Source organism: Sceloporus occidentalis, unplaced genomic scaffold (assembly GCF_023333645.1).
Source record: "Sceloporus occidentalis isolate IW3139 unplaced genomic scaffold, rSceOcc1.0.p SCAF_9, whole genome shotgun sequence".
NCBI lineage: Eukaryota > Metazoa > Chordata > Lepidosauria > Squamata > Phrynosomatidae > Sceloporus > Sceloporus occidentalis.
In genome coordinates, this window is record NW_028316989.1 from 28,707,006 (window position 1) to 28,732,388 (window position 25,383).

General features: G+C 42.5%; 1 protein-coding gene across 1 annotated transcript in view; it reads left to right on the plus strand.

Moving 5' to 3' along the window:
- The first annotated feature begins 389 nt into the window (after positions 1–389).
- Positions 390–25,383, plus strand: part of LOC149307137 (transient receptor potential cation channel subfamily M member 1-like) — a 54,816-nt gene continuing 29,822 nt past the window's right edge. The window contains exons 1-8 of the mRNA XM_089538364.1: positions 390–682; positions 13,746–13,825; positions 14,961–15,159; positions 16,215–16,428; positions 17,919–18,043; positions 20,002–20,173; positions 23,020–23,194; positions 24,112–24,235. Of these exons, the coding sequence (XP_089394490.1) occupies positions 560–682; positions 13,746–13,825; positions 14,961–15,159; positions 16,215–16,428; positions 17,919–18,043; positions 20,002–20,173; positions 23,020–23,194; positions 24,112–24,235 (1,212 nt within the window). The 5' untranslated portion in view covers positions 390–559. The remainder of the gene's footprint in view (positions 683–13,745; positions 13,826–14,960; positions 15,160–16,214; positions 16,429–17,918; positions 18,044–20,001; positions 20,174–23,019; positions 23,195–24,111; positions 24,236–25,383) is intronic.

Genomic DNA, 25,383 nt, shown 5'->3' on the forward strand with positions numbered 1-25,383 from the left:
GCTGACTTCTTGCCTGCCCATCCTTCTCTTGTCTGCTTCCAAATCCCTTTATTGGACTCATTCCCCATCGCCCATCCCTTCCAAGGCGCCAAGCTTCTAGTCCTTTGCAAGCCAGCTGCTCTTTTCCCTGCTCCTTTCCACTTGGCAAGCCAGAGCCATTCCCCTTCTGACTATTCCATGCTTTATGTGAATAAAAAAACACCAAAGAACCCTTTGGGGGCCTGCTGCTTTCCAAAGTAGATTTACCTTCAATCACCATTTATTAAATCTCCCATCCATTAGAAGCCATCGCTTGCAGGAGGCTGGGTGCATTAAGCCTGATTATAGAGAAGCTGGAGAGGGAGGGAGAGAGGGTGATATGTTTGCAGGGGGGGATGGCTGTCCATTTGCTGCCTTGCTTTGCCTCGCCTTGCTGGGGTCATTCTGCTTTCGAGCAAGGGAGCACTTTGGACCATGACAGGCCTGTCCCAGGGCTTTGACCACACTGTCATGACCGTAGCTTCGAATATGCCTCGCCTGGTGTTTGGTCTGGGTTTGGTGGCCAGGGGCTAGGTTGCCCATGGAGGGCAAGGGTCCAGGAGCCATGAAAGGCCGAGGGGGGAAGATCGGGGGCTCCCTCCGAAGGATGAGTGGCTCCTTCAAGCGGACTTCACTGAAGGGCTCGGCCTCTGGGTCGCAGAAGGTAAGACAGCCATGGGGGGGGGGGGTTGGTGAACCATCTCAAGAAGGTTGCCGCACAATGGACACTTGACACAGGACAATAATGTGGAGGGTTTGTCCATGCCTAGTTCAGGATCTCAGGCCTGTTGGATGAAACTCAGAATGGAAACATTGGCCCTTTCTTGGGAAATGTTGACTTTCCCTTTTTCTGTTAGGAATTTGTAGGAACAACTGATCTCCAATCCCTCTTCCAGAAGGGATATCCATTGGCATGGCCAGTTTCATTTTCAGGAATGATGCTACTTGGCATTCATCTCTCTGGAAGGGAGCATCTCATACATTTAAGACTATTAGGAAAAAGCTTGGGACATCGTCTAGGAATGATGCTAGTCAGCATTCATCTCACTGGAAAGGAGTGTCTTATACATTTGAAACCCTTATCAAAAAGCTTGGGTTGTTATCAGGAATGATGCCAGTCGGCATTCATCTCCCTGGAAAGGAGCGTCTCATACATTTAAGACTGTTAGGCAAAAGCTTGGGACATCGTCTAGGAATGATGCTAGTTAGCATTCATCTCACTGGAAAGGAGTGTTTCATACATTTAAAACTCTAAGAAAAATCTTGGGACCCAGTTTCTCCCAGGAGTTCCTTTTGAGTTTGCTCTAGAGTTGCCAGCTGTTTTGGTCCTTCTGCTTTGGTTGCTTCTTTGCTTCAACAGATTACAACCAGCATCTATGGGAATCCTTTCCACAGGGAGAACTTCTTAATAATCTGGGGATGCTCTCCATAGGGAGAACCCTGCAAAGCGACTTTTCTGTAGCAATGGACTGTTCATCCAAGTCAGGTTCAACTGGCACCAACCCTTTTGTCTTTGAGAAGACTGGATCGAGTCTCATTCTTCTCCAAAACTTGCCATGGCTGCTTGTTGCCTTGTTGCTTTTGTACCCTTTCTCTCTGTATTATTTCGTTTTTAGACTCCTTTTTGTCATGGCTGTATTTTGCATATATCTGTGTTCTGCTTTTCAACAGTTTGGTTGTTGTCTTATGTGGACATTGCTGCACATTACTTTTGATTGACTTGAACAGAGATATCATCCACTGGGCCCTTGTATCCACTGGGGTTTGGGTCTAAGGCCCACCATGGATACCCAAATCCATGGATGATCAACTCCTGTTATATATAATGAGGTAGCAAAATGGTGTCCCTTATATAAAATGGCAAAATCAAGATTTGCTTTTGGGAATTTATTTACATTTTTAATATTTTAAAGCAGTGGTTGGTTGAATCCATGGATGCAGAATTTGTGGATATGGAGGCCCAACTCTATATGTCGCTATACTGATATTTAGAATCCAGATTAATGTATCTCTCCTAACCTATAGAGCTATTTACTTATTGAAATTAAATAGAGAAATCTTGGAAAGAGTTAGAGGACTGGGTGACCAGATCTCTTCTGTAGCCTCTGTCACTGGCCTTTAGAAAGTGTTTTTCAAAAGGAGAAAGTCTCCTGTGGCATGTTTTGGTGGCAGAGGACTTTCTTGTTGCCATTATTGTTGTTTGTTGTTATATATCTTCATGTTGACTGTGATTCATAGTGACCCTATCCTAGGACTTTCTTGGCAAGGCTGAGGCTGCATGCGCACTGCAGAAGTAATCCAGTTGGACACCACTTTAACTCCCATGGCTCAATGGTGTGAAATTCTGAGTTTGTTGTGGCACCAGAGCTCTCTGACATAGAAGATAAAATGTCTTACGAAACTACAATTCCAGAATGCATGTATCCAAGTAGCTTGGATACACACAAAGGATATTAATGATGAAGAACGGACAGATTAGTATTGAATGCAGCAGTTTGCTTTTGCAGAAGTAAACTGGAAAGGGCAAGATTCCTTTAGTTGAGTTAAGTGAGCGCAAAGAACCTTTGCACCTTGCATCTTTGCAGCAATAGGAATAACTTTTGCACTTTGCAACAACAGGAGTAAGCCAGAACAAAGTGGAATATTGAGAAGAAGAGAGAAAAGCCAGGACATTTTTAAAGCTGTTGAAAAAGTGGGATGTTAGAGCAGGGACGTAGCCAGGATTTTAGGAAGGGGGGGGGGGTGCAGACTAAGTGCCACCATTATAATGGAGCTTGGGCGTGACGGCGCAGCAGCACGCACCATTCATTTTTCTAATGGAAGGGGGGGTCTGGACCCCAAGGACCCCCCCCCCCCTTGGCTACATCCCTGGTTAGAGTATTATATGAGACTGTTCCAGCCAAATCCAGACTGTTTGGGGATATGCATGATATTGGACTAGACTTCTAGTGTTAGGGATTGAAAGTGGGCCCTTCCACAGACAAAGAATGTACTTAACTATGGAGCTATAGTGTTCCTTTCTCTTATGCATCAAAGCCTCCCAATCTGCCAAGGTTTCCAGCCCTTTTCTCTCAAAAGGGGGGTGAAAAAAGGACCTTAAAACAGCTGCTTTTCCATGTTCCTTTGGAAAAACACACAAAAAAGGTGGCCTTTTCTGTCGCAAAGATTAATCTCTGATAATAGCCCAGTAAAAGATGTAACAGCTGGCCTGGATTAATATGCTGAAATATCTGCTTTCATGTGATTAATAGCTGTATGGATAAAAGGAGGCCCACATAAAACTCCACCAGCAAAACCAAGTGGAGGTACCTAAGCTCTTAGCAGTTTTCTGCTTGTTACATTGACATTCTTCTATCTGCAGCCTGCAACCTCTGGTTGCAAATGCTGAAATGTTAAAATGCCATCTCCGTTCTTTCTTTTGAGAATATTAAGCAGTCCCGGTCGAACACAGAAAGAAACACTGAAATAAATGTAAGCTTTGTGCAATGGGTTTTCTGGAGTTTCTTTGCCAAGACCGATGCTACAGATCAACTCTACATTGCAGGATTAATGCAGTTTGGTGCCGCTTTAACTGCCATGGCTCCATGCTATGGAATTCTGGGATTGGTAGCTTTGTGAATTGTTCAGCCTTCTCTGTCAGAAGTGCCACAGCAAGCTACAAATCCCAGACTTCTATAGCATGGAGCCATGGAGTTAAAGCAGTATCAAGGTGCATCAGTTCTGGAGTGCGGCAATAGCTTTACAAGATCACACAGAGATTGAGAAAGCTACAGCTGGTGGGGGATTCTGGAAGTTATAGTGTGGAAAGGTTTAACAAGCAGACAAAAAAAGAAAGCAGTGCAAGCTGATCTTAACAACAAAAGGAATAGGCAGGAGATGCACCCATATTTTGGCTGCATCATTGTTGCCTTGGAATACCGTTCTTGGGTCAGTTTCAGTCCTTGTTCTTCTGTGCCTTAGAGTCATCATTTCCAACTAATGCCGACCCTGTGGGGTAAAGGGTGTTTTGTGCCCAAAGGACTATGGCCAGCCTTAGGATAGCCTTGTGATATGATAGCCTTGTTTAAATATTTGAAACTATGTCATATTGAGGAGGGAGCAAGCTTGTTTTCTGCTGCTCCAGAGAATAGGACACAATGGAGCAATGGAGGCAAGCTGCAGGAAAAGAGATTCCAGCTCAACATTAGGAGAACCTTCCTGACATTAAGAGCTGTTCAACAGTGGAATGCATTCCCTTGGAGGGTTATAAAGTTTTCTTCTTTGGAGGTCTTTCAACAGAGGCTGGGTGGCCATTTGACGGGGATGCTTTGATTGTGAGTTCCTGCATGGCAGAAGAATGGGGTTGGACTGGATGGCCCTTGCGGTCTCTTCCAAATTCTCTGATTCTGATTTTAACAACAACAGCAACAATAATGGTGACTCACCAAACCTCAAATCCCATAATTCTGTAGGATGGAGCCATGGAAGTTAAAGTGGTGTTAAACTGCATTGCTTCCACAGTGTAGATGCACCCTTGGTGTGTCTTTGTCTTGACGGTTGATGCTGCAAGTCGTTCCTGACAGTATTGTGGCTGAGAAGCTGTGTCTCTTTGCAAATTCTCTCCAAGGATCAGTCGTAGATTAGTGTGGTGCAGCTGGTGCGGTTGTACTTCTGGCATGTTTTCATTCACTTTTTTTAATGCCAGTCTCTAAGTCAATCCATCTTCTGCCCTACCCAACTCTGAAGTTAGCATTGTGCTAGGATGATGACGGAGCAAAATGAGGAAACTTGCAACAACGCTAAATATATGAAAGTGCAATGATAAACTCACTTCCAACAACACAAATAGGAAACTTCCAATGACAGTAGACCTGTGGCGAGAAGTTGCAGCAATGAAAAATGCATTAACAGTCACTTTTTGAAAGAAGATATATAAGGTTGAAAATAAGGTAAAATAGGTTTACAAGTAAGTTACCATCCAAGGAAGTAGGCCAAGCCTATGAAAGCTTATGCTACAACTTCTTTTTCTCAGTTAGTCTCTAAGGTGCTACAACATCCCTTTGCATACTAAGTTAAGATAAATTATACGCAGATTATATTTTATCTGCTGTGTAAATCAAATATTCTAGATACGCCTGAGCAAGAAAGCAACAAAGGGACAATGAACTCTTCTTGTGAATCTCTATATAGTGGGCCATTGGTATCCGCTGAGGTTTGATTCCAGGACACTCTGTGGATACCAAACTCCGAGGATGCTCAAGTCCCATTAAATACAATGGCATGGTAAAATGGTGTCCCTTATCTAAAATGGCAAAATCAAGGTTTGCCTTTTGGAATAAAATATATATTTTTCAAGCTGCGGTTGCTTGAATCCGCGGAGAAGGAATCCATGGATACGGGACACAGTCACCAAGAGCCTACTTCATCCTAGCATAGTATATATTTACCAAATTAATGCAGTTCGACACCGCTTTAACTGTCATGGCTCCATCCGGCTGTACAAATAAAGTTGAAAATAAGGTAGAATAAGTTTATAAATCAGTAAGTTACAATCTGAGGAAGTAAGCCACATCTATGAAAGCTTAGGCTGCAACTTCTTTTTCTCAGTTAGTTTCCTGGATAGAAAACCCAGCCACCAATCTGAACTTACCACCCCCCGAATTTGCTCTAGCCTATTCGCTTGATTTATTATTTTAATGTATGATTTTTAAATTACTAATTGTTTAATTGATGTTTTAGGGGAGGATGGGATATTGGGACATGGGACCATTATGTAATTTTTAACTTGTAAGCCTCCTCGGTTGTCATTGACAGAGAGGCAGGATATAAATAAAGTTCTATTTATTATGTATTTGCAAAGAAGGAAACAATGAGATGTGGACCACAATTTCAGTGCTTCCATCTCCGAATGCACGAACCTGATTCTGAAATGGGATTCTTTGAACGGCGAAACAGCAATGAATGAACAGGTTGTCTATATAGCATCAAAACGGAGCCCTTTGGTTTAGCCAGAGCTCATTTTTTTCTAATTCAACACAGCATTTAATGTACCCAAAAATGCAGGAAAGCCTTGTCTTGTGCTTTTTTGAATGTGATTTTCTGTATGTTTATGTTAAATGCTGGGAAGAATCAGACAAAACCTTGATGAAGTTCTGTCCTTTCATTGCTGCCTTGACTGAGAAGGAGGAGGATGTTATCATTAGCTTGTGTTTTCATCCCAGCCATTTCAATGCAAGCATTAAAGGATCATCTATGCCAGACACAAAGGAGGCCTGGACCAGACTTTTTCCCCAACACCACCAATACTATGGATAGAAAAACTATCCCAGAAAAATAGTTCACAGTCACCAAGATCCTACTGTTTCGTGATTGTATAGTGTAAATTTACCAAATTAATGCAGTTCGACACCGCTTCAACTGTCATGGCTCCATCCTATGGAATCCTGGGATTTAGTGCTTATGGTGGCATCAAGACAATCTAGGTGCACTTATGCTGCAGTTTGACCCACCTTTAACTGCTATAATGCCATGTTCCATAATCCTCGGATTTGTAGTTTTGTGAAGCACCGGCCCTTTTGGACAGAGATTTGTAAAACTACAAAGCCATGACTTCACAGGATGGCGCAACAGCGCTTAAAGTGGGGTCAAACTACTTTATTTCTGCACTGTAGATCAGCGGTTCCCAAACTTTGGTCCTCCTGGTCTTTTGAATCTCAGTTCCCAGCCAGCTTGGCCAACAGTAAGGAATTCTGGGAGCTGAAGTACCAAAGAGCTGGAGGAGCAAGGTTTGGGAACCACTTGTGTTGATGACAGAGAAACCTAAACAGCCCATGAAACTACAGATCCCAGACTTCCATAGCATTGAGCCATGGCAGTTCAACGCAGTGTCAAACCACATTAATTCTGCCATGTGGGTGCACTCTTAAGTCCCAGTGGCACTGATGTGCCAAGTGATCCCTTTAAACAAACTCTCGACTCCCAGGAGCTCTTCCCACAGTCTGAGTGCAGGCATCCATGAACACTGTTTTTGGTGTCGCTGCACTTTCCCTGGGAGGCTGGCTTTCCCCCATTCACCATCAGCATTCCTTTGAACTATTCAGCTTGTCCTTTGGCCCGACGCCGCATGCATGGCGTGTAAATTTCAAGTTACAAAGGGCACGTTGCCCACCCGGCTGGAACTTCTCCTGCACAACCATTTCCAGCTGCATGAACAAGAGGCCTGTGAAGCTACAGTTCAACCTGTGAGACTGTCTTCTCACCGCGTCTTCAGACCACTGTCCAGCTAGCCCTTTGCCATGTCATCTGATCTGATGGTACTACAGGTTGTATCTGATGGTACTTCAGGTTGAGTCCCCCTTATCCGAAATGCACAGGACCAGAAGTGTTTGGGGTTTTGCAAAATTTTGGATTTTAGAATATTTACATACTGTATATACTCATGTATAAGTCTAGAAATGTTGGTTTAAAAATGGACCCAAAAAAACTCAGTTGACCTATCCATGGGTCAATGTTAGTACTGTATTTTAACTCTTAGTTTTTAAAAAGGAACCATCCCCTGGTGAAAAACAAGAGTGTAATCTATCTTGGAAGCACTGACCCCTCTCTACTCTCTTATCCATCCAACCTTTAACAAACAGTTATGTCTGCTGGAATTTCATTCTTTGGCATTGTTTTCCTTTGCTTCATTCTTTACATCCTTTGTTAGATGCCCTTAAGTTTTACCCTTGAATTATTCACAGGTTATATCAAAATTCATCATTTTGGCCCCAAAATCTGCCCTCAGCTTATACATGAGTTTCATTTATAGTTGAGTATATACAGTGTGTGTATGTGTGTGTGTATATATATGTATATAATGAGATATTGTGATGACTAAACATGAAATATAATCAAAGGTATAGCTGTGTTAGTCTGGAAAATGAGTCTGCAAAGGGATCTTTGAAACTAAGTGAAAGAAAGAAGTTGGTAGCATGAACTTCAGTAGACCTCAGCCTACTTCCTCAGATGCATGTTCAGATGCGTCTGAGGAAGTAGGCTGAAGTCTAAAAAAGCTCATTCTATCAACTTCTTCCTTTCACTTAGTCTCAAAGGTGCTGCATGAAATTCATCTTGTCCATACCTGATACACATATCCTGAAGCTCATTTTATACACAGTCTTTTTAATAATTTTGTGCACAAAACAAAGTTTGAGAACACTGAACCATCAGAAAGCAAAGGTGTCAGTATCTCAGCCACCCATGTGGACAATTTCAGAATCCTTTTGGATTTTGGAGTTCCAGATTAGGGAGACTCAACCTGTGGCTTGCAAAGATTCACTGCAGAAAGCCATTTCCAAATGTCATTTCTGCCTGGAATCATCTTAGTTGGAGATGTCTGCATCCGAATTCAGACCCTGTAGTTGAGTCCTCCTGGCATCCCAGTCCATCCCTTTGGCTTTTCCAATAGTTACCTGCTATATTGTCCATGACACCATCATACAGGGCTTTTCCCCATTCTGTCTAAATATGCTGGCAGCACCAATTCCCATCTGATTTTGGAAGTTAAGCAGGGTCAGGTCTGATTAATACTTGGAAAAGCAATTGCCAAGGAATGCCAAGTGCCATAGGCTGTATTCCAGAGGAGGGCAATGGCAAGCTAGTGCAGAGTATACCTTCCTAAGAAAACCCAATGAAACTCTTAGGTCAATAGGTAACCTATTGTCCCTCCACATTCACTAAGGTTAGGGGCACAAGACCCCCATAAATATGGAAAAAACGCAAATAACAGAAAAACCACATTTTTACCTGAGAGGACATCTCTCTAGGAATCTCTAGGTCCTCCAGTGCAACTCCGTGGTCAACATCCAACAGACACTGACCATAGAACCGCACTGGCGGAGCCACAAAGGCCTAGTAGAGAATTATCTCTAGGAATCTCTAGGTCTTTCAGTGCAACTTTTAGTTAAAGTTGACCATAGAGTTGCACTGGAGGACCTAGACAGTCCTAGAGAGAACATAATTATCAAATCCGTGAATAACCAAATCCACAAATATCAAAGCTACAAATATGGAGGGATGAGTGTAAATTGTTTTAACCGGTTTGAAACTGACTGGTTTTTAGCCGATAAATGGTTTGAAGATACATGTAGTCTTTTAAAATCATTGACCAGAATTCCTTTTATCACTTGCTTTTAGGGACAATGATAATGACAGCGAACAAGTCTCAAAGATAGCAGAGCACATTAAACCCAATCCAGCCCAATGGTGGTGACCGATATGTACCAGGAAAGAGGGGGAAATGTGTGTGCATTTGTTCTCAAATCTGTATCCTACTGCCTGTTTTTAACATTACGCCCAGCCTAAATTCAATTTGCTCTAAAAAGGATTAGATATCATTAATGCCGTATGACCTCCTTTTCCCCTTTTCTCCAAGAATGTTGAGCCGTAGGTCTAATGAGGACCGTGAAAGGGCTATTATGTCCAATTGTCTCAATTATGCAAATAGCGCTGAAATTTCAGCCTGAAAGAAAGAGGGTGTGCTTCGGATTAAAAGTTGTGAGCGGCCAAACCAGCTGAGCTTTTTCGGTACAAATTGGCATTCTTGCAAGTCGCCCTAAGCTACTTGTTTGGTGAGAGGAAGAGAGGGAGGGAAGGAGGGTTAACAAATTGGAGATTTGGACCCTATCAAAGTCTGCGTGTCGGGCCTCATTCCACCATGAGATGGAAATTCCCTCTAGGCAGAGAGATGAAGAGGGTCATGGGATCGCTAAAGGATTACCTTCAAAGGAAGTCATGAGGTTGGGTTGAACAAAGAGAGACTCACATGCTCATCATATGAGACTCTCATCTTAATTCCCAAACTTCATGGGACTTCAGAGAGTCTGGGAGACCAAGACCGAAGAGGAGATTTCAGAACTAACCCATCTAAACCACAAAACCAATACAAAGACAGAAGTCCAGCATTGAATTGCGATGAAACCTTATAGATGTCTGCCGTCTTTCCGTATTTTGCAGTAAGGTTCTCTGGAGGTAGGAGTGTTGTTTCAAATCTGTTTTGCAGTTGTCGTCCAAGATGATTTATGTGTTGGGTTTTGGTTTTGTTCTTTGGAGGATGTGTTATATGTGAGGTTGGATGTTGTAGAGGATGCACAATGTATTCTGGTGATTTATCATTGGGGTTGTTGGCAAATGCTGAACCTGACAGCATTGGAAGATGTAGAGCAAGATGCCAAAGAGCTCCAGAGAGATGGTGGAAGCAGAGGTTACTTTGTGCGGTTTCATTGATGCATGCAGAAAGGCTGAAATGAAGTTTGCTTTTGCAACTTCTCACTAAGAACATCATTTAACATTTAATCAGTTCTGTAACCCTTTTCCAGAGAGATGGTGTGATGTAGTGGTTTGAGCATTAGACTACAACTCTGGAGATTTGAAGATTTGGATCCTTGCTTGGGCATAAAAACCCAAGGGGTGACCACTGGCAAGTCACACTCTCTCAGTCTCAAGGAAAGGAAATGGCAAACCTCTTCTGAACAAGTCTTGTCAAGAAACACCCATGATAGATTTGCCTTAGGGTCGCTATAAGTCAGAAAAGACTTGAAGGCACACAACAGCAACATAACCTTTTTCTGTGGTTCTCTGTAGCCCTTTATTAGTCTCACTGAAGTGTACTAGGATTGCGCAGAAAACATGTCCCCCTTAATTTCACATTTGGTGGGCTTTTGTCTCTTTGGGCTCCAAAACTTGTCAGTTGAGGAAAATTGAGAAGTTCTCCATCAGCCGCAAATTACAAATAGGAGCATCAGTGTTGGTGAGAGGCAGCAAATTTTCACTGGATATATCTTAACAATTCAACTGTATGAATGTTTTCAATAAGTCGTGTGCAGGCAAGATATTGCACAGATACACAACATTGCAAAAGAGTTTTTGATATTCTGATTCCTTCTTTTGAAATGCTTATTTCTCCCCGACCCGTCATTTCCAAACTTGCCCCAGAATATCATTTTCAGTCACCACTAGACATATAAATTGGAGTTTCAAAATGAAAACACTATAGTGGGTCCATTTTTACTTGCCTTCAGGTCAACTTCAATTTATGGTGACCCTAATTTAGGATTTTCTTGGCCAGGTATATCCAGAGGTTTGCCACTGCAATCCCCAAAGGCTGAGAGAATGGGACTTGCCTAAGGTCACCCAAAGAGCTTCCATGCCTGGTCTCCTGGATTTTTGCTGCATTGCAAATTTAATGCAGTTTGACACAGTTTTAATTGTTATGACTCCATCCTGTGGTAGTTTGTTGTGTCACCAAAGCGCCCTGACAGAGAAGGCTAAATATTTCACCAAACTACAAATCCAAGGATTCTATAGTATTGCGCCATGGCCATGAAAGTGGTGTCAAACTGCATTTATTTTGCAACATAGATGCAGCCGTGGAGTCCTAGTTCAATGCTCAAACCACGACACCACATCCACCCTCCCTTGCTTTTGATATATGGATGGTTACTCAATTTTATTCCCAATTTACCCCAGATCAGCTCTGGGGATGAACTAGCTTGCCTCGCTTCACCACTGTTTTTGCACATCAAGGACAGCCAGAGAATGAGAAGTCATACGCAAGGTTTCATTCTGAAGATATGCCTGGTTGCATTTGCTTGAAAATAACCTGTGTGGCTGTTGCAAAAAAAAACAGTCCATTGTTACATGCACCAATCCAGGGCATACTTTTTAAGTGGCTTAAAGTTCAGCCAAAACTGGAGAGAGCTGCATTTGCTCATGACCTTGCCACCTTGCTCTCTTTTCCCTTTTCCCTCTGAGCAGCAATGTAAGACCCTTGTGGCTTGGGTCTGGAAGCGTTAATCCGTCATAATCCCTTCAGAATTCTTTCGTGCAAAGCCGGCGGCTGGAAACTTACTTAGTTTTCCCAAAAAGCCACAGAAATGTGGTGCACATCCTTCTTGGATGGCCCAAGAAGATGTCTTGGAGAACATCTCGAAGTCATTCCGAAACCGGGAGAGAAGTTGGGACCAGACGAACCAACAAGATGCCATTTGTCTGTCACTGTAGATGCATTTGCTTCAATATTTTCGGAGGATTATAATCAAGCCGTGGGTAAGAAGATTAAACCTACAAGGGCAGAGAAACTTTAAAGGCCAACGATACATGCTTTAAATATGTATTTTTCTCAATTGTGTCTGCTCCTGCCTTCCTTTCATTAACATGAGAAGTAAGTAGCACAGAAGCCTGTTTGCCAGGGCTGAACTCCGAGGTGCATGGTTTCTTTCTTTCCTTCCTTCCCTCCTTCCTTCTTTTCTTTTCTTTTCTTTTTCTCCTATTAATGTTTTATTAAACATATAACATTTATGACAGTTATACCTAACAAACATGCAGTAACGTAACATTCATAACATATCGCCTATTAAACAAAACATAGACATGGGAATGACTTCCTCTTTCCATTCAACTAGTTTATTATTAATATATTTATTTCTTCCTTCATTGTTTCTAATATTTTCTCTATTTTTTAAATATTCATATCCATTTGATACAATCTATCTTTTCTTTTCCCTTCTTTTCTTCCCTCCCCCCAGGTTTATTTGCCTAGATATCATCTAAATATTGGATTGCAGAGTCTCCCCATCTTATTTTATTATTTCTGACCAGTCCCCTTCTAGCTCAATGAATATGTCATGTCTAAGCATCATAGATAATTTATCTAAGGTCAACGTATCATATAGTTTATATAGTTTCTTTTCTTAATGTTATTCCTACCCCACCATTTTCCCAAAATGGAGTTCAAAGAGGCTCTCCAAGACAAAATGAAGGCATTGCTCCCCAAATAAGAGTGCTGGCCACCTATGAATATTTACTTCTGTCCCCAAACTTCTAGCATTGCAGAGAGGAAGACACTGAAAATCGTTCACACATGTATTTGCTGTGCTTGCATTCCTTTGGTATCTTTGCCTGGCCTTTCTCTTTGGATGCTTAAACTGTATTTTGAAATTCAAAGATGTAGCTGTGTTAGTCTATAGAAGCGGTATGTAGAGAAATCTTGTAGCCCTCACTGAAAGAAAGAAGTTGAAATGTTTGCTCAAGTTTTAAGTTACTGAAAGGCTAGAACTTTGAAAAGTAAAGGAAATTACATTTGGAGCAGAAGAATCCTTATCGTATTGTAAGCTGCCTTGATCCTGAGGAAGAGGCGGGGTAAAAATAAAATTTATTATTATTATTATTATTATTGAAGTCATTATTGATTTTTTATCTGGAAGGGTCAATGCTCTCGTTTTGCCCCTTCTTGTGAATACACCCCTGTATTGTCCCCTCAAATTCTGCCCCACCAAATGGTTCCCTCCACCCTTCAATCCCCAAATGTCAAGTTTTGTAGATAGTGAGACACATAAAATTGTTCACGGTTCTCTTTGCTGGGGACACATTCTCTTGGTAACTTCAGTGCCCATTTTCTTTGGATGCCCAAATTGCAGGGGTGTGTCTATGGGGATGACAAAAAGGGGGCATCAGCGCTCTCCAACAGGGAAGGCTAAGTATCTCACAAAACTACAAATCCCAGAATTGCCTAGCATTGAGCCACAGCAGTTAAAAGTGGCATCGAACCGCTTTGTTTCTGCAGTTGTGGAGTCACCCCCAACCATTTCAGAATCATCACAACATTTTCTTGGCAAGATTTGTTCAGAGAAGTTCGTTGAACGTTTCCGCTCCGGCATTCAACCAATTCTAATTATTTTCTCTTGGTTTTTGTTTGTTTGCTTGTTTCCTAGGGTCAAAAGGCTTGGATAGAGAAGACCTTTTTCAAGAGAGAGTGCATCTACATAATTGCCAACAGCAAAGATGCCACCAGGTAACGTTTCTTTAACTTCTGTGGGGGTGTTTTTGTGCACTGAGAGCACTTTTGGATAGGAGAGGCAGGATTATTATTATTATTATTATTATTATTGTCATCATCATTATCAGGATGTTGCAGTATTTATCGCTATAATTCTCAGAGTTGTTTTAAAAAATTCCAAATGGCATTTCTGTTCTGACAATTTCCTTTCAATTCCTCACACCAGCGACAACCTTTTATTCCCACTCTCGGGTGAATTTCTTTTAACTCTGACATATTGATTCATTTTATTCGTACGCCCGCCTTTCCTCCAATATGGGAACCAAGGCAGAAAAATATCAGGCATATTGGGACAACAAATTCCCTTCTCTTCGGGTGATGACAACCCTTCAGTTTCGCCCTCCATTTTGTGGGATGATCTGTGACTGACATGGATTGAACTGACTGCCTGAGTTGCATTATAAAGATATCTATCTAGCATTTGGTTTTTCTTACCTCTGTAACATGCGTCAATTAAGTAATTTGCTCTGTTGATCCAAAAATTGTTTTAAACACTTGAAGAAGATATAAAGGTACCAGGTCTACATATCTCTTTATTTACCCTACCAATCTGCCTACCTATCTGCCTATAGGATTTTGGTATGAATTTTCCATCACTCCAAAACAGAGCCTCAAAAAGTTACTTTTTCTTTTGGACTAGAATTCTAATATTGCGCAGCCAATATTTCTACTGGCCATATTTTGCTTTGGAACCACTGTTTTCATTCCTATGCAAATCGATGCTCATTTATTCATTAATTAACTAAAGCTCTTCCAATAAGTACAGTAGCATTTCTTTATTGAAGCCTCCATCTTCAATTTTGTAAACAGAGGAGTACAGAATTCAAAGATATAGCCATGTTAGTCTGTAGAACCAGTATGTAGCGAGATCTTTTCGCACCTTTGAGACTCACTGAAAGAAAGAAGTTGGCAGCATGAGCTTTCCTAAATTTAAGACTACTTCTGCAGATGCATTTGGTGCATTTGCTCAGATGCAGCTACAAAAGCTCATGCTGCCAACGTCTTTCTTTCACTTAGTCTCAAAGATGCTACAAGATCTCTCTACCAAAGGAGTACGGACTCACCATTGCTGTTCTGGCTTTGTCCTCAGGTGCTGCTGCGGCCAGGTTCTTACTCAGCACACCCCAATCCCTGCAAATACGACAGCAAACAAAAACGGAGAAGAGCCTACCAAGCAGGTGGACACACAGCCTGAGAAATGGTCCGTCAGTAAACACACCCATGCGCTCCCAACCGATGCCTACGGAAACCTCGAGTTCCAAGGAGGAGGGCACACCAACAAGTCTATGGTAAGTGGCAAGGTGTTGTGGTGTTTTCTTCTTAGCTGTGATGGTGGCTAGCATCCTCTTAGTGACATTGCATACAGGCAGTGATGTATTCAACTCTTATGTATTCAGTCAAAGTTGCCCTGTGGCTGTAGTCCGTGTCTACACTGCAGAATTAATGCAGTTTGACACCACTTTAACTGCCGTGGCTGAATGCTGTGGAATTCTGGGCTCTGTAGTTTGTAAGCTATTTAGCCTTCTCTGTCACTGAACAAACTATAGATCCCAGATTCCATGCAATGCAGCTATGGCAGTTAAAGCGGTGTCAAACTGCATTAATTCTGCAGTATGGCAGCAGCCTAGGACAACTCTTCCATTTGGCCAGTGATCTGCACCAGCCTATGTCTCTAGTTTGGATATAATTAGTCACTAATTTTCTTCCTGAACAAAGTAAGAAGTAACTTTATCAATTTCCTTCCCATTGCAAGGAAAAGTTTGAAATTTTTGCAATTCAGAGCTCAATCTGTGCAAAATTCATGCATGGCTGCTCTGCACAGAAAACAGAAAATTTTGGTGTAGGAAACATAAATTCTTACTTCTCAGCAGAGCTTCTCCCTTAACATGATACTAGAAATTTGTGGAGAGAGAAAGCATAGCATAGTGGTTTGAGCATTGGACTAGGACTCTGGAGGCCAGGGTTCGAATCCCCACTTGGCCATGGACACTCACCTTGGACAAGTCACACTTTCTCAGCTTCAGGTAACGGCAAAGCCCCTCTGAACAAATCTTGCCAAGAAAACCCCATTATAGGTTCACCTTATGGTCAACAACAAAGAAATTCAAGAACTAAAGGAAAACTGGGGGTGCAGAATTCTTATTGGGGCAATGGCCTCATTTAGCCCCCTCCCAGCTATATCTTTCTGGCTTCCAGTTATGAGATGGGGAGACACAGAAGGAGATGGCCATAGCCTTCATGAAACTCATATAGGAGGAACCTGGCTGGCCCACTGAACTCAATGGACCTTTCATCTGATCCGCTATAGTGCTTCTTATGTCCTCACATCCATGATCTCTTCCAGTATATCCGAGTGTCTTACGACACGAAGCCAGACGCACTGCTGCACCTCATGGTGAAGGAATGGCAGCTGGAACTTCCCAAGCTCTTAATCTCTGTCCATGGAGGCCTGCAAAACTTTGAGCTGCAACCCAAACTGAAGCAAGTTTTTGGGAAAGGCCTCATCAAGGCTGCCATGACAACTGGTGCTTGGATCTTCACTGGAGGAGTCAGTACAGGTAAGACATCAACCATCGCCCACAGGTCTTGACATTCATAGAATAAGATGGAAAGCTGTCACCTTTTCTCAAAATAATGTTTACCTGTGGGATGCTGAGCAGTAACTATGGGCCACCGTTTATTAACTGCTTACTATACAGGCTGAGTCTCCCTGATCCAGGATTCCAAAATCCAACATACTCCAAAATCCAAAATTGTCCACGTGGGTGGCTGAGATGGTGACCCCTTTGCTTTCTGATGGTTCAGTGTACACAAACTTTGTTTCACGCACAATTTTTTAAAAATATATTATGCATAAATTTACCTTCAGGCTATACAAAACATAAATGGATTTTGTATTTAGACTTAGAGCCCATCTTTAAGATATCTTATTATGTATATGCAAATACTCCAAAATCCAAAACACTTCTGGTCCCAAGCATTTCAGATAAAGGAGTCTCAACCTGTATTCTCAAAGGTAACCCAACCACGAGAATACTGATCCCGGCCATATTCCCTTCCTATTGGCATAGGAGATATACTGCTGCAGGCCTCTGCTAGTAAACCTTCCAGAGAGCTGTATAAATCTCGGTATAATAAATGTCAGCAATACATACCATCTATGGAGCCCAAATCAAACAATCATGGTTTAATAGGTACCAATGCAACAGTAGTTTGTGGTGCTATTTTCACTATCATATACCAAGTCTAAGTAGCAGTAGGAGCCAGTGTGATGTAGTGGTTTCAACATTGGACTACAAGTTTGGAGAACAGAGTTTGACTCTCCACTTGGCCATGGAAACCCATTGAGTGTCTTTGGGCAAACCACACTTTCTCAGCCCCAGAGGCAGGCAAAAGCAAACCCCCTGTGAACAACATTTGCAAAGAAATCCCTGTGATAGTATCTCCTTAGAGCAGCCATAAGATAGAAACAACTTGAAGGTATATTGCAACAGAGGAAGCGACTTGTACCAATGGAAGTGGTGCCAGATGGCAGAACGGGACATGTGCAGACAGTATTCCGGTGTCACTCCAGACTATGGAGGAACAGGGAGAAGTCAAGGAGCTTCATGGGAGTAGAATATTCTGGCCAGTGTAGACCCATCCTTGTAGACCCATCCTAGATAATCCTTTTATTTTTAGTAGGATTGAGTTGCAGCTAGCCTTTGCTGGTCATCGATCAGCGTTAATTTTTAAAAGCAGGAGTCTTAAAGTACTCTCATCATTCCAAAGTTTTGGTGGAATAAAATGTTCCAACCAACTCACCTAAAAGTGTGAAGAACTGACTCTGGCTGGATTCTCATGAAACCATGCATCCTGGTGCCACCATTATTCCACATGGCCAGCTCACTGCCATTAAATGCGATGCACTGCATGAATCATCACACAGCCATTGTCACCAATAGGAAAAGTGGGAGGGAAGGTTTATCAGAAAAGGCTGTTTGTCTAGGAAGGATAGTATATAAGCAAGTGCCCTAGAGAAGACTAACCCATGTGGTCTTTCCTATAGGAGTCATTCGCCACGTTGGAGATGCCTTGAAAGACCACTCTTCCAAGTCCAGAGGACGAATCTGTGCCATAGGAATTGCTCCATGGGGCATCGTGGAGAACAAGCAGGACTTGATTGGGAAAGATGTAAGATCCCAGATGTTTGGTGGATTTGAACATGGATTTATTTTTCTTTTACTTGGTGCCAATGGATAAAGGCGTCTCTTGATTATTATTTTTTAATCAACAAGTCGGACAATGTAGTACACTTGCCTCTTGGAACTGATGGGGGATCCGTTCCAGACCCACCCACCTCAAGTTCCAAATCTCGCACATATTCAAGCCCCATAGGCTTCAATGGGGCGCATGCATGTGGGACATGCACCATTGGCATGCACCCCATTGAGGTTAATGGCAGTTGTCCCACAGATTTTCAAGTCTGCAGATCTTAAGTTCGTGGACTTGGAGGGACGACTGTATATTGCATAGCCTGCTAGCTCAATATTACTGAATGTTTTATCCAAGAATAGTGGTTTGAGTGTGGGACTAGGACTTTGGGAAATCAGGGTTTGAATCCCTGCACAGCCAGGGAAACATGCTGGATGCTCTTGGGCAAGTCACACACTCTCAGCCTGAGAGGAAGGCATTGGCAAACCTCCTCTAAAGATATCTGGCCACAAAATCTCTGGATATAGCCACCAGAATCAACCCGCTCCAGACTTTTCTCCCTGCTGAGTTAACTGAGTACAAATGACTTTTGCAGTGTGCACTCATTTGCAGCAATTGAAGTAAGCTGAGGACAAAGGAGGAGGGAGAGAGAGAGCATCTGGGACATTTTAAAAGCCGAGTATTAATCAGGACAGTCCCTGCCAAATCAGGATAGTTGATGTGCCTAAAGAAGGATGAAGTTGGTTGCCTGCTGGATCTTGTTTCTGCAATTGTGGTTACCACGTCGTTGCTTCCATTCTGGCTGGCAGATTGTGGGAGTTGTAGCCAAAAAACCAGAATTGCCCATGCTCTGGCTTGATTGAGCATTGTGTCTGAAAGGGGCTGGCATCTGCTGTGTAGGGAGATCAGTAAGAGGCTGGTCTTACTGTATTATTTTTAAATCAAGGTTGGTGCATTTTCATCTGGAGACAGCCACCTAGAATAGGGATGTCAGCAGCTGCATTTTTCCTTCTTTTCATCTTACAAACGGCAGGCTGCAGAAATCCCACTTTCCCCCCAACTTTCTTTTTTCATCTAGCTGCAGAAATGCAAAACTGCCAACTGGCTATAAGAACTCCCTTTTGATTAAATCGTTCATGCCTTCACTTAAAGATCAGTGGCCCTTTTGTATTTAGTGAGCATTTTCCTTCTTCTGGGAAACAGTCTGTAGAGGGCAGCTCTACACTGCAAAAAAGCATCTGGTTTTCTACCTCCTTTAACCATTTGGCCTGTAAAGTCATGGTCTCTCTTTCCCTTCCTTGAATTCCTGAATATCTAGATGTAAGCCTCAGAGTTCTGGTGGAGAATATTATAAATAATCGACTTCCTTCATAGATTGGTCTATAAGACTTATATAAGGTTTCCATTGAAATCTAGAGAAGGCTCCTGTACCTTTAATAGTTGTGCAGAAATGGTTTAATATACCCTGAAGGGCACACAATGGAAATACAGAACAGGTTGTTGACAACATGCGTGTGTGTTTCTAGATTGTCGCTGTGTCGTTTTTAATGTATGGTGACCCTAAGGCAGACCTATCATAGGGTTTGCTTGGCAGGTTTCTTCAGAGGTGGTTTGCCATTGCCATCCTCTGAGGCCAAGAAAGTGTGACTTGCGCAAGGTCACCCAGTGGGTTTTGTGGCCAAGTAAGGATTTGAACCTTGGTCTCCAGAGTCATAGTCCAACACTCAAACCACTACATCCGTTTAGTTCAGTTCATCTGTATTACGGTCATAGACCAAATATACCATGTTGAAATTAAAAAAAGATTGCAATTACTTTCATACTAAAAAGTATACATTTTATATCCGAGACACATTTTTGTTTCTCTGCCACTGGGATTTTAAAAATAAATAAATAAAAATAAAATAAAACCAACCTGCCCTTTTTCTTTTTGACAGGTGACAAGAGTGTATCAAACCATGTCAAACCCACTAAGCAAACTCTCTGTGCTCAACAGTTCCCATACGCACTTCATCCTCGCCGACAACGGCACCTTGGGCAAATACGGGGCGGAAGTCAAACTCAGGCGCCAGCTGGAGAAACACATCTCCCTCCAGAAAATCAACACCCGTAAGTCACCGCTTCCATCTAACTTCCTCAACATCTTTCGGCATTAAGTTAGGACTAGTTCCTTCCTCCTCTTTAGGATTGTCGTGTAAGATCACTACTACAACAAAGCTTTTTGTGGGTTTTTTGGGCTCTGTGGCCATGTTCCAGGAATGTTTATTCCTGACATTTCACCAGCATCTGTGGCTGGCATCTTCCATGCTAGTATTCTCTGAAGATGCCAGCCACAGATGCTGGTGAAACATCAGGAATATAAACTCTTCTAGAACATGGCCACAGAGTCCGAAAATACCCACAGAAAAACTATGGATGCTGGCCATGAAAGCTTTCAACTTCACTACTACAATGGTTGTTCCGACGGTGAAAATAATCTGGGTTGAATCTTTGTTGTTCACATTCATTTTGAATGCATCCGATTAAGATTTTCTTGGTGGGCTGCTGAACCCCCCCCCCCCCCACTTAACCCAGGATAATCTATATCAGTTTTTCCCCCCAAGTTTCTTTAAAAGTTTTGCATTGTCGACAGTGTGAATAACCGATGCGAATAGACTTGGGATAAACCAGGATAAAACTCTGCATGCCTCGAAACTGTTTTGAATATATTTGCATCGCCAACACCATATTTATTTGAGTTCTGGCATGTGTGAGCAACCGAACTCACAATGATGTGCAGAGATGTGGGTCCATAGTGGGAATAACAAACCCAGAATGCAAGACTGAGAATATTCACATAGTTCTTAAAATAGATGTCTAAATGACCCCTAAGCGATGTTGAATTCAGCAGTACTGACCTTCCCTCCCAGTTCCCTTCATTCCCTCCAGGTTTGCTCTGTAAGGTTCTAGGGTTGTTTTTTAAGGCCAAAAGTGGTTTGTGTGTAGGGACACAATGGAAATGCCCTCACGTCTGCTAGAAGGTATTTGGGGGCTTTAAATGGTTTGCGTTGTTTCTTTATTTTATTTTTGGAGGATGCAGCTCTGCAAGGTTTCTTAGGGACAAAGGTGCTCTCAAATCTACAACCGTTTCCCATCCTTGTTACAAAATGTTTGTCTCTTACGCTATACGACCCTCATGCCTGTTCAAAGGGTCATCAACTTATGGATTATCTAACACCATACAAAGACCTTAGTAAGATTTTAAACCTGATCCATCAGCTCTGTTGGGTGCCTCCCAAATTTCTCTGATTTTCTCCCCTCTAGAATGCACATTTGTGTGCCAGTTTTTACCAAATCTGACTTTTAAGCTTGGGTCAACATCCCAAACATCATTGCCCACTCCTTGCATCTGAGGAAGTAGACCAAGTCCACGAAAGCTCATGCTACAGCTTCTTTTGCACAGTTAGCTTCAAAGGCGCTGCAAGATCCCTTTGCATACATTCATTGTCCAAGTTTGCGACCCATTCACAAACTTGTTTTCTCTTGTCACTCAATTGGCAATTTGAGTCCATTTTGCATAGGCCTCAATGTGAAACAAGTTACAGGATTTGCGAGTGTTCCTCTCAAACGTGACTTTCCTCCACCTCAAAAGAGAAACCATTAACGCCAACCTGGGAACAGACAGCATAAAACTTTCTACTTTTTTAGTATGTTACACAGGTCATATGGGAACCAAGTCTTGGCTACATCAATACTTGAAGCATCTCTCTCTAGTTTCCCTCTCTATGTGTGTTTCTCTTTTTCCTCTCCCTCTATTGCCTGGCAAATGGCCTAACTTGCTCACCCTTTCCATCTCATTCTTCTGTGGATGTGCTTTGAGGCACATAGGACTTGTCAGAGAAGCGCCCTGGTCCAAAAGATAAGGCAATTAAAGTCCTGAAAGGTGAGAGATGCTGTATAAATAATTGAATGTCTCCTTTCTTTAACGGCTGGGTCCACTTTATTCCTTGTACACTGAATTATTCCACTATCTGTAAAGACAGGGCTATGGATCTGAAGATGTACTCAAACTAACTGGCCTTTCGTTGCCAGCTTCACATTCACATGTGGACATTAATTGATGCTCTTGTTAGGAATCCTGGCAGAGACAGAAGAATCTCATGGGCACAAAGGCTGACCTGGCAACCATGTCTGTGGCATGGAGTTTGCCCTAGATCCCAGGGCTGAAGCCCAAGAGAAGGACAGAGAAAGAAACTTTCCTCCTTCATCCATAACTTTTGTTCCCTAGTGGAAATGATCTTCACTCCATTTGTCTGAGATGAGAAGAGCTCTTTTCCAGGATCCTTAACAAGAACATCAGTTAATGCCAGTCAATCAAGGAGTGAACCTCTCGACAACATTCATGCCTCTTTTGGAAGGATGGGTGGGTTTAAGCCTCAAGTCCCTGGTAAGCTGCCCACCAAACGTTGTATACACAATGTTGGGATTGTGATTATTATTATTATTATTATTATTATTATTATTATTATGTTTCCCTTCTAGTCTGCAGCTTCCTGACCTGTGACCAAGGCTGTCTGGATCCCGTGACCTGTGGGCTTCCCTTTGTCATCCTATGCCTGGAGATCGCAGAGAGGCAGGGATCACAAAGGGGTGCTCAGCTGTCGTCTCTAACGTCGGCCAGCCATTCCTTGCAGCAGCCCTAAGAATAAAGAGCTTAGGACCAGTCCTTTTGCAAAGAGAGGGTGCCAGTTCGTTGCCGCTTGAGCTACTTGTGGCCTGATTTAAAATTTAAGACTTGCGTTGCTGCCGTTTATATTTAGAGATATGCTACGGTTCCATGGGTTGCTCAGGATTTTACCCTTCTCTCACCCTTTGGTATTTGCATGACATCTTTGTTGGTGAAGAAGCTACAGCTTCCTTCCAATCTCTTGGAACATTTATTTAGAGTTTAATGATTTTCTCCTTTTGTTTTATAGGTCTTGGGCAGGGGGTCCCCGTGGTTGGATTGATAGTGGAAGGAGGACCCAATGTGATTTCAATCGTCTTGGAGTGCCTCCGTGAAGACCCGCCACTTCCCGTTGTGATCTGCGACGGCAGTGGGCGAGCGTCAGACATCTTATCATTTGCGCACAAGTACTCAGAAGAAGGCGGGTAAGAGGACTAAGCCCAGTAACATGGCAGAATATGAGACAGAGGAAATTATCCCATGCGGCTTTAAAACCACTGTTGATGCAAGACCATAGCGCCTTGTTTTGTGGTGTGTGCCTTTAAGTCAGTGATTCTCAACCTTCCTAATGCCATGACCCACAGGTTGAGAACCACAAAGATGTCACCACCCAGAGATTGAGAACTGCTGCACTTCACTATTGTAGATTATAGCGCCAACCCTGGGTCTTAGGCAACTCCTGTGAAAGGGCGGTTTGACCCCCAAAGGGGTTGTGACCCACAGGTTGAGAACTGCTGCTTTAAGTCATTTCTGACTTACCCCGACCCTAAGGTGAACCTTTAATAGGGTTTTCTTGGCAAGATTTGTTCAGGGGAGATTGCCATTACCTTCCTCTGAGTCTTGTAAGGTGCACCAGTATATTTATGACACTCATTCTCTATCTGTGTTATTTTCCTTAGACTTTCAAGACAAAATGCAGTTCAAAAATACTGGGGAAAGCCTTAATCATAAGGGTTGAGATCCTATTACCATTAAGGTTGTGGTACCATTATCCAGGAGTAAACCCCCCACTGAACTCAATAATGACACATGTGAGTGTGTGCCTTCAAGTCAACTGTCGACTTGAACAATGTTGACTTGTTGACTTGATCCTCCAAGGTGGTTTTGCCAGTCCCTTCCTCTGAAATACAGTCTAAAACATTGGTATTCATTGGTGGTCTCCCCTCCAAGTACTAACCAGGTTTGACCCTGCCGAGCTTCCAAGATCCGACAGAGTTGGATGCCTTTTTTAGGCCACTCAATAATGACACTAACTTTGTAATTGACATCTGCTTGATTGTCTTACAAGCCTATACATGAACATTTTCCCCCTTTTCTCTCTCTCTTTGCAAAATCTTTTTAGCATCATTAGCGAGTCACTCAGGGACCAGCTACTTGTCACCATCCAGAAAACCTTTAACTACAGCCGGAATCAAGCTCACCAGCTGTTTGTTATCCTCATGGAATGTATGAAGAAGAAAGAACTGGTAATGAACTTTATACTTTACATATACGTATTTGTAGAAAGTATAAATAAATGTACTTTATTTTCAAAAGCAAGCAACCGTCAGAACCATGAGGAAATTCAAATAGTAAAAGAGGTCCCCTACCTTGGGTCAAATATGGATCAGAATGGGGACTGCAGTCAAGAGATCAGAATAAGACTGGGGCCTCATTCCCACTATGGTTTAAATCGGATCATGACTCGACACAATGAGATTTAAACCACCATGGTTTCCACTTAATCTGAATGGGAAGGGCAGCCATGAAAGAACTAGAAAAGATCCTAAAGAGTAAAGATATACAAGTGAGTGTGAAAGTTAGAATTGTACAAGCTGTTGTTTTCCTTATTACCGTGAATGCAAGAAGTGGACAGCGAGGAAAGAGCCAGCACAGGAGGGAAACCAATTAATTTCAAATGTGGTATTGGAAAAGAGTGCTGAGGATGCCATGGATGGGCCAAAAGGAAAAACAAATAAGTCCTAGAACAGATCAAGCCTGCAATCTCCCTGGAAGTCAAGATGATAAAGTTGAGGTTGTTGTACTTTGGTCACATCATGAGAAGGAATGATTCATTGGAAAAGACAATAATGCTAGGAAAGGTGGAGAGATGTAGAAAGAAAGGAAGACTGCATGCTAGATGGATGGACTCTGTTAAGAAAGTCACAGATATGAATTTACAGGACCTAAGCAGTGGAAGATAGGAAGTCTTGGGCCCCATTGACACTACAAATCTGGGTTGAACCTTTGGTGTTCACACACGTCCCAAATGCACTCCGTGCACTTTTGGAGGGCAGAGGGCAAAACCCCCCACTTAACCCAGGATATTCAATACTGTTCCCCCCCCACCCAAGTTTTCCTGAAAGAACCATATCTTGGATTCAGGTAATGGCGCCTTTCTCTGGTTAACCAGTTTCCCCAAGACTTTGCTCTGAAGTATGAATGGGAAACCCCTGCCTCTGATGTTTTGCTAGTCACATGGCTTGAGCATCTGGGCAGCCAGGGAATCCCTTCGGATTATATAATCTCCCCGTCCTCAAAAGCCTCCATCAACGGATGGCTTTTCTGTATCCCTCCCCTTCCCACCCTGAACCCATGGAAAGAAAGAAAGCAAATTATTTGCAGCAATAGCAAT